Source organism: Onychostruthus taczanowskii, unplaced genomic scaffold (genome assembly GCF_017590055.1).
Source record: "Onychostruthus taczanowskii isolate IOZ18803 unplaced genomic scaffold, ASM1759005v1 scaffold65, whole genome shotgun sequence".
Taxonomy (NCBI): Eukaryota; Metazoa; Chordata; class Aves; order Passeriformes; family Passeridae; genus Onychostruthus; species Onychostruthus taczanowskii.
Window position 1 is genome coordinate 2250434 of NW_024504233.1, and position 10593 is coordinate 2261026.

Consider the following 10593-nt stretch of genomic DNA (forward strand, 5'->3'; position numbering starts at 1 on the left):
GTAGAGGAGAGAGAAAGACAGATAAGCTGAAAGAGAGCAGGTAGTGATCAGAGAAAGGGAATTTAGAAATGAGAGATAATAAAGTGAGCAGTATTTAGCAAAGACAAGGTCATGGGAATGATTGAGGCAGTAAGAAAATCTATCTAAAACTAGAAATCACAGGCATTGGGCTGGAAAAACAGGATGAAGAACAAAGGATTAAAGTACTGATCAGGGGAAAGGAACTGGGCTTGCCCATGGGGAAGGATGAAACTGAAATAGGTTGAGTTTAGCAAACACACAAAGAAAGCTGCAAACTAATGACCACTAGGAAAATTAGACAGAGTACTTCAAACCAGGAAGAGGCTACAGGAATGACAAAGCAAAAGCAGAAGTCACAGAACTTTAGTGGTCAATATGAATGGAAAACACTTTTTAAAAAGCATCAGAGAAAGGAATAAAGTTTAAAAAAACCTAAACATCTATATTTGAGTAATGTTCAGAAACATAAGTAGCACCCCACCAAGCAGGGTCCACACCTCTATTTCCATCCTTGCCAGAAAGATTTACTCACCCAGATCAAACCAGAGATCAGAAATTCAAAGGCCACTGCCAACACTGCCACTGGCTAGATAATGTGGAGCTATGGCTGGCTTGGGAAAATTTTGACTGTTGAAGTAGATAAAGACTATGAAAGACTATTACAAATTATGAAAAACCAGTAATTTGACCTCTGCCATCCAGCACCTTTATGTCTTGACAAAACAAGACCAGAAGGCCTTTGCTGCCCCTCCCTCACATCACCTCCTGCTCCTACCAGCTCACACAGCCAATGCAGCATTCACCAACACTCCAACTCAGCTGCTAAGATTCTCTCTCACACTGTGTAACAGCAAAGATAAGAGATTAAGCAGACAGATTGCCGCAAACAAACATCACTGCGATTTTGGGTCCCATTCAGAGTTATCTGAGAACCACTGGCATAAAAGTTCTTCTCCATTTCCAAGCCTCTGTCAAGAATTTCACTCTACGGCTTTCTTAATCATGAGCATGAATAAAACACCAGCCTTCCCAGACACTTCTAATACTGCATTTCATCTTCTGCTATACTGGCATGTTTTTAAAGTTTCTGCTCATTACAAAAAGACAACACACTTCTATTGCCTGCTCATACAACTGGGAGCTGGATCATTAGGAGTGCAACAAAATAGGGGAAAAAACCCAAATTATTCCCTGCTACAAAACCAGTGACACACAGAGAGTATAAAAAGTGAATTGAGCACATAATTTCTATCTACCCTACTGATTACTGTTAATTCATGTGTGTAGATGTGGTTCACTCAAAATTACTGAAATTACATAAAAACCAGCTGAAATATAAACAAGAGCTCACAGGACTGGGGCCATAATGGGAGTTCTTTGTTGTTTTTATGCTTTATCACATATTTTAATATTGAAAATTATTTTAAATTTAGCTTAAAATTGTAGTTCAAAATTTTAGTTTAAAACACACAACATATTGGATGCAGTATTTTTACATAATCTTTTAACAAATAATACAAAAATTTATTTTTTCACTGTACTATCTTTTGTTACAGTCAAGAAATCTCACCTAGAATCAACTACTGGAAGCAGTAAGTTGTCCACACGATAGGCAGTACCTACTGTAACACATATATATCTCTAAAAAAAGAAAAGTTTGAAAAAATATCATAGAAACACTATAATTTTTACATTACATTTAATATCTGAATGTTTTATTTCTATTGGACTACGGCACAGCAGGAGAGCTTTTGAGACAAAGGGATTTTATGCAATGTCGTTCAAAGCACAAAAAGTTCACTCCTGACACAAGTTAATACTGGAGCATTACTGAAATAAAAGGAGGAGCTGGTCAGACATTTTGGGTAGAAATGTAGCATTTTTTCTTTAAAGAAAATAAACACATAATGCCATAGCCTAAAATAAATAGTGCCAAATGTTATCATCAACATATGAAAAATAGGATGGTGGTTTAGAAAAGAAAATATTTTATAAGCACATAGCATACATTGGAGTGTTATAACAAGACTTATAATTTTTATGTTACCAGGTATTTTACTTTAGGGAGAGATTCTACAATCCCCACTTATGTAAGCAGTTCTATTAACCCACACTGGCTTTTTAATTGTAGAGTTTACTATCAAAGTCAGGTGCACAATTCATTCCACAGATTTTAAGTCGGGAACAACTATTTCTTTTCTTCTGCACAATATTTAATCATAAATACTAAAAAAAACCCCACATTACTAAAAAAATTTAAATGCTTATGTATGCACATTTGCTAACTCTTAACTCATTATTCTTTTACTCAACATACCCTTCCAGGGGAGGGATATCTATCAGCAGTTTCTGGCAGGAAAAGTTCAATACTTTATCCACAATATTAGCTACAAATAGCCTGCATTGCATTTGGGAGTTTTTTAGTTTTTGATTTTTAAATGTTTTAAATTATTTTAAATGTTCTAGCACATTTCAGAAAAACAATATTTGCGTACTTGTGCATATTGAGAACTAATTCTGGGAGTCAAGCAAATATTGTACTGCCTTTTTCAATACAAAGCATTTCATTCTATGACACGTGAAACATTGTTACAGAATATAACCATAATGTTTTAAATTATATAACCATTTCATAAATGAAAACAAATCTAGAGGTTGCTAAACAGAAACCAAAATTTCTCCAATACTTCTTTCCATCAAACTGTTCCACTGAAGTTCTAAACGGTTAAGTGCACACAGAAGTGAGAAATAAAACTACAGTTTCATACAATTTTTCCTACAAAACCTGGAACCAAAAAATTAAAAAGTATGTATTAAGATAAACCAATGATCTGGCACATACCATCTAAAAACGTCCCTTTTTTTTTTTTCCAAACAATTTTCATAGTATTTGCAGTTTTAAAAAATACAAAACCGAAAACAGCCCTGACCCCTCCCTTGAACACAAACTCCACAAATTTTTTTTTATTCTTTGAGCATTATATCAAGTAAAAATTACAGCTGTACAGAGAAACTAGCAAAAAAAAACCCAAAAACTGAACGCTTGGATGTGACTGCACCTAGAACCTATATATGTATGTACATACTTCTGCTTTTATTTGAACTAACTTTTTACCCACGTAAAGAAAAAGACTTCACTGACAGTAACAACTCCCTAGCTGCTATCACTGATAATAATTACCTTTTGGCAGTTCTGTAAAAAAAGTTCAGTCTTGAAACTCAAGGAATTTCATTTCACTCTCCATTTTTACCACATTTTAAAACTAGACACATTCCTTCCTTAACGATGAAAATATTATATAAGCATATCCCAAAAGGCACTAAGGTCTAACAAAAATAATCAGAATCTCCTTTTAAACTAACACAGTATCTGTAAGATAGTTTGCATATATAATTATTTTCCAAATTAAGGCATGGCAACTTTCTCTTAAACATAAAAGCTATAATCTACTTCTGCTAAATATAAAACTAAGTCTCAGGATATAGTATACAAAGATCACATATTTATGTAGAATACCTTTTGTGTTATACTGGACTATTACATCTTTGCCAAAAGATTTCAGTATTTAGAAAAAAAATATTAGAATTTAAATATACTGTAAGGCCACTCACACTACTTTAAACACAAAAATCTACAAACAGTGACATATACACAAACAGTTGGGAAGTTGTAACTTAAAGATCACATCTTTTAATCAGACCTGCTCAAAGGACAGCCACAAAAGAACCCTATTGGCTACAAGGAGCATCTGCATGTTTTTAAGACTGAACTATGCAGACTCCCATTGCCCCAGGGCAGTGCTGCACAAGTCTATTGAAAACGACCCGAATGCTGAATCAACACCTTAAATTTTCCCAGAAAACCTCCAACAAATGTTTTGTATATTAAGAGAGACTAACAAATCAAAAGGGGACATGACAAAAATTTCAGCATGACAATTTTCCTGAAATTATTTTTCCACTGCATTTGGCAAGCAGAGAACTAATTCTATTCCTTGTCTACTCTTACAGCAAGAACTGCAAACTACAATTAAATATAAAATACAATAAGCTCCTGTAATAATTATGTTCCTTTTGGAACAAAGATTAAAATTAAGTTAACTGTGCTGATTCATACTTCCCATAAATTACTAAAAAGGTGAGAGATTCAGACATTTTGCTTCTTGATAATAAGCCTAATATCTGTATCATGTGCAAAAGTGCAACTGTGTTTTAGAACTAAGGCCCAACAGAATACAATTTTGTTATTACAGAAAGTATACTTGAACCCACTAACATGGAAACAGCGGTTCACAGCATCTTAAAATTACGCTTTACACATTTAAACCTGTTGTACAACTGCAAGTTAGTAAAAAATACAAAACCCAGAGATAAACAGAAAACAACAAAGCCTGTATATAAATTGGTTTACAATTCAAAGCACAACAGTAAGCTTCAAATAATTACATTAGTGTAACACACACGGAGAGGTGGGATGATTTATTGAAAGCACTTGGTTCTTGCTGCTCCTTTGCCGGGGCTCTGCCGGTGCTCAGCTGCTGGCGGTGTGTGCGTGCATGCGTTTCGCTACATCGTACACGTAGGTGATGTCTGGGCGCTTCTCCGGATCCGGGTTGATGCACATATTAACTAATTGTCGCAGCTATAGAGGGAGAGAACATGACAGGAGCGTTGGCCTTCTTACAAGCAGGATTTGTGCATTATCACATTCAAATTAAGAGAACTGGCAAAAATGAGGCAAACGGCGATTCTGCACAAGCACGCAGGCAGCCCTCCCTCTCCCTCACACGCTGCACGCAGCCTTATGCAAACGAGTATGCAACGCACTCCCCTGATTTCTGCATTTTGCACTGCTGGCCAGAAAAAGTGATAAGCAAATTCAAGTTCTAATCCTTTCAACATACAACTTTAGACATGCATTTAGTCCAATCCCGCATGATTTACAGGAAATTCCCCGTGTTTCTGAAGAGCTGTGCCTGCAAAGCCCTGCAGACGGAAAGGAGCACAGAGCGAAGGTAAACGAGGGCTGCTTTGCTCATTGGGTCCCGGTACAGGAGTTACCAGCAATAGATGGCATTTCTGCCTGACACGGCCCAACAAACAAAAGGCAGTGGTGCTCCATCTAACACACAGTTAACCCCCACAACCTCCTGCTGCCAGGAGCTACCAATACACACACATTCAACTCAGCCACTGAACAAATTAAACCCACTGAGGGCTACCTGTTAACAAGGACTCCACCCTTTCAGAAATATCTGAACATAAAACTGGAAGCTGAGAAAGTATTTTGGGCAAGTACCATATTACGCTGGCCCTGTTACTCCACTTGTCCACCACTGAAGACAATACTGGAATACATAAGCTCTGATTATTACATCCTGACATGTATCCTCTGGATTAGATTGTTTATAGTGTTCTTTATGTGAAGAAGCACATAATTAACAAATATTCACAAAAGCCTCTACATGGGAATAAACAAATCGCAATGACCAGAAAATCCCATGTTTCCAGAAGCACCATAACCTACTGGGTGTTTTTAAAAGACATATTCAGCATAAGCTGAATATGAGCTTCCACAGCACCTGCATACTTCTCATTGCCTTCACAAACTGTCAGGACATTTGCAGGCTTTTCTCCCTCCACTGATATACCTAAAAATTTAGGACATTAGAACTTAATGTATTGTATGGACAACCCTCTGATAGGGCATCTATTTTAAATTGTGTGCATCTCCTAAGGATTTTTCAATGTGGAACATACCTCTTTCATACTGACTTACTAAAATCTTCACAGTGCTTTGCCATAACAATTTAACCAACTCTGAAGATTTTCCTTTATGCTTTTAAATAGCTTTGCCAAATCCTCCTGGACCTCCTTATAACATTGGGGACACGTAGGGAGGGCGGGAGAGGAGGACACTCCAACAAACACCTTGTGATCCAGTCTTCTGTGGCAATACATCAAATTTGGTTTGGTCTCCCAGGCAGTAGTACTAGGTAGGATTATTGAAAAAAACCTGTAATTATTGCAACTAACACAGAGCGACCTCATCACCCTCATTATTCAAAAGTAACATAGGCTGCCTCTTTAAAACCTGCCATTGGAGAGTTTCCCTCCTGCTTTTTAGAAAAAGAACAGGAAGGATTTTAAATTATAATTCTACTCCTTTCACTTTTCTGAAGATTAATTTAAATGCACAGGAACAGGAATTCCTGAAGTTAAAGAAGAAGCACTGCATACCACTCCATAAAGCTTTGTCCATTAGCCCTTGCAGATAAACTGTACATAATGTGCAGATTTTTTGTATTCAACAGAATAAAATCTATGTCATTAGATTTAGCAAGAAGAGCTTAATATTTAAAAATGAGATAATTCTGAAGATAGTGGTCAGATTACCAGATTGAAATGAAGTGTATTAAAATAATCTGTAACAGACTTGCTATTTGCATTTTAAATACATTAAGTATATTCTGACTAATGGAGTTATAAAGCGATCATATTGCTTCTGGCAGTCAATAAATAAAATACAATGCCAGTGGCAATAAAAACTATTAGCCTAATAGTTTGAAGAACAGAATGCTGGAAATCATTAGCTACTGTAAGAAATAATAATTGCCAGCATGTAATATCAACATGCAAGCCAAACAATCTCCTGCAGAAGAAGCAGGTGGGACACAGGGTAAGCAGGAGGCACAGTATAAGCAGAGATGAGCAGCTTGCCATGCAACACCTCAGACAGCCTGCACAGAAAACAGGAAAGACTGAAGAACATCTAACACCATCAAGTCTGAAATTAGAGTCAAATAAGCAAACATTTTGTGAAGAGAATACAGGTATAATTTATCTGCAAAATACATCTAATCCTGAAGGTATACGTTTCTCTCTCTGCGAAGACTTCCATCTGTTCAACAGAACTGCATACAGTGAACAGTCTTCATAAAGGACCTTGAAGGGCTGAAACCCACAAAGCCAGCATCAGAGGGGAAGCAGAGTGGTTTTTCTACTGGTTTTTTTTCTAGCTATTTGTCAATACTTTACTGTTTGTAGAGCAGCAGAAATGGGTCTTCAAGAAATTGACTTGCTGGGCACTTGAGAAGCCTTGTCACAGACCTCTTTAAATGGCAGTCACTGCAATTACTGCAGTATCTCTATGCCCCTCTTCCCTTGGCAGGTCCAGAATCTTACTGGTAAGGCAGGAATGCTGAGCTGACCATGTCTGGGACACTGCACAACAATAGTGCAGATTCCTGAGTAATTTCAAAATCCTTGAGCTCTTTTGAGCCTTCTAACTGAACAGCAAACCCTTGGAAGAAGGTGAATTACTTCTGCTATACAGGATGAAAAATTACATGGGAACACAGCTTTCAGGACTGAAACTGGGACACTGGATAGCACTGGTTATAGCACTGATCCTTTACTCCTACAGGAATATCCATTTCAATAAACTTGAAATCTATCTGTCAGCCCCTCTAGTACTAATAAAACTTCCAGTGTATCAGAAAAGCTCACCAATGTCATGGGAAGAGGCACTGGGAGTCTAAAATCAGACTATGATTAGAGACAGAAGTGATTTTTTACTACCTGGCACAGACTGGCCAAGAGGCAGAGCAGACTGAGCCAGAGGGACCTCCTGTTGCCTCCCCAAGCTGCAAACTTCTTTGTCTGCTTATTGTTCTTAACCTCCTCTGTGCACTTAGCACAGTGACTGGCTTTAGCCTGGAGCTTAGCCTGACACTGGAGCAGTGGGACACACTTTCTTTAACTTTAGCAGGTTTTTCAGCTATGAAATAAATAATTATCAGTCAAGTCAGGAGGAGTGTGGAAAGACAGAAATATGACAGGCAAGTAGTTTGCATTGTTAGCCAGCTGAAATAGAGAAATTTTCATACAGGGAAGTTTGGATTAAAAAACCACACACAACACCATTCTTACTCTGAATAAAACCTTCTCAAAGCCTTTTTTTGAGTGCTTTTCTCAAGACCTGCTGGCAGCTAACACTACCATTGTGGACCTGCTGGCTCCTTCTGCTTTCATATCTGGGTAGGAGGTTGGCAATGGACTTCAGAAGAAATGCACCTCAATCAAAGGGAAGATTTTAAAACTTCATCATGAAAGCAACGTGATACTAATATTAGCTGACAAGATTTTAGGAGTATTGATTGGAGGTGGCAAGGGAGCCCCAGCTTTGAATTCCCAAAAGCAGAACAGCTTTCAGTAAATGCTGAGTACTGACTCTGAATACCAGATGTTTTTAAGGGATATTAAAAAATTGAGATATCCAGTGTTATCAAGCATTTGAAAATCTTGGCTTGTATGCACTACTGAAGCAATAGTTTGTACAAATGCATCTCAGACTATTAGGATTTCTAATCAAAGGTTTTTAAAAACATTATCCATCTGTCCACCTAAAGGTGCATCTTTCTGTCCCACTGTTCTCTGATGACACAGATGTGACACAATTACTAACCTCTTACAGAGGTTTCAAAACTTAGAAAAAATGTCACACCTTAAAACTCATTAAAATCTACTTACAAAAAGTTTACTGAAAAAGTACTTGTCTTATAATTCATAGTTAAAGTATTTACGCTTCTACTATATTAGAGGATGCAGAGATCAACACTCAGTGAAGTTTTTATTTCAGAAAATTCTTTTTCATAAAAAATGAAGTGGGTTTTAGTATTCAATGATCCCTGATCTTTAGTGCTCACTGAGTATCCTTCCCACCTGGTTAAAGGTTTGACATCTATATTTCCAGTACAGGTGAAACATTTAGCACAGTATTCTAATATGACAGATCACATTTACTTGTTTCTCTTTTTTACAGTTCATGCCAGCACAGTATTTTTCATACAAGCTAAAAATGGTTTAATAGTGCAATAGGTAATAAATGTATGTTTTCCAGGTACCTTAGTGAAGACACAAGTCTTTATAGCAGAACATAAAAAATATTCCCATTACAGTTTCCATAACTGATGGCTTCTTTTAAGAAACTGTTTTGTTACCTATCTTAATACCTATAATAGCTCTGATTCTCTCATTAAGAATAACTTACATGTATTTTGCAGATAACTGCCTCATCCAAGGTGCAGAAGTACATGTCTGCTTTGAAATAAATAGAAAGTAACATGTTGTGCTTTGCATGTATTTGCAAAACAAAAAATCTATCCAGATGTAAGGAAAAGCTGGAATTTCTCTCCCCACCCAAACTCTAAGACCTTCTATCTGGGCCACACTTTGATATTTGCCCCTTGGCTAGGAATCCACATCTCCCACTTCACACTTAGCTGCAGCGAAGTAGCCTTGCAGGCAGGCCAACTTCAACGAACCACTAGTGGTATCATCATTAAAATCCTGCTGAAGGTCACCATGGAAACCGCCTGCTGAGGCTTCGCTGCTGCATTCGGCATCTCCTAATCAGCTACCATGTGAAATGCAAATTCAGACAGTCTGAAAATTAGTCAAGAAGAATAGAGGATGAGGATGCAGATATGTGAAATATTCATGTGCTTCATGGAAAAAGGAAGACAGCATGAATGACACAACAAAGAACGGCCCCTGACATTCTCGCTATCATTTTGCATTATTGTTCACACCCTACTGTATTTCTAGGCCTCCAGTTCTGAAGTTGGTTAGATGAACTGCCATATTTAGAGTCTACAATAAATAATAATTAAAAATGGCCAAGGTAAAATGACTAATCAGCAAACCCACAAAGAGCGAGAGAGTATAAATTACACAATAGATCATTATTTCATCCTTTGTAACATCACCAAATTATCTTTTTAAGTCCAGTTGGTTTCATAAAAGAGGAAAATTGTCACTATAAATACAAAACAAAACACTGAGCAGTAATCTTTTATTAATAGTCCAATCACTGTCTGTGAATGCAAGAAAATTTAAGGTTCTGAATTACAACCCCTACTATATAAATTGTATCATGCTTTACATTTATTAAAAGTATTTCACTGCTTGTGTTTATTTGGGTTTTCAAAATAATCTTTAATTCATGTAGTCTGAATTCAGTTAGAATTGGTTACTAATAACTAACTGTTCTTTGGTTTACAGCTTCTATCAGTTTGCCCTGTTCTTTTCAAAGTGGGAAAGTATTTCAAAACTGGCATCTCAGAATGTTAACAAGCAAGCATTTATATTTTTTCATTCTGCTACACTAAGAAAAATATTTGTTTAGTTTCTTTTCATTTTAGAGCTTATAAAAGCAAGTACTCCCCCTTAAATGCACTAATGACAGTAAGAAGTGTTAGCTCTCAGCTTAAAACAATCACTGCTGAGATTTGCAGGAGTATATTGTTCGAATTCAATTATATTATGTTTGCCTGTATTTCTCTGAAATTTACTCTTAGTCTTGTCAAGAACCACACCCTGCGAAAGAACTGCTGTTCAATTGTACTGAACAGCACATCCCAGTTTTATAATGCAGACAAATGGGACCTGAACAATTTGTTTTTACTACTGAGTTACATTATATCTATTTTAATGCAGGCCCCTAGAGGAACAGGGCCAGTGCACTAATTTACTGCGCAACATAAACGTGTGTAGTTGTGTTTTTAGAAA

At 36.8% G+C, this 10593-nt stretch overlaps 1 protein-coding gene across 6 annotated transcripts in view; it reads right to left on the reverse strand.

Moving 5' to 3' along the window:
- Positions 1-1706: 1706 nt before the first annotated feature.
- NEK7 (NIMA related kinase 7) overlaps positions 1707-10593 on the reverse strand; it is a 63864-nt gene continuing 54977 nt past the window's right edge. For all 6 annotated transcript variants that reach the window (XR_005953846.1, XM_041420637.1, XM_041420638.1 and 3 more), the window contains one exon: positions 1707-4663. Coding sequence is in view for 5 of the 6 variants with exons in the window: in XM_041420637.1 (XP_041276571.1) it covers positions 4553-4663 (111 nt within the window). In the remaining variant the exon portion in view is untranslated. The remainder of the gene's footprint in view (positions 4664-10593) is intronic.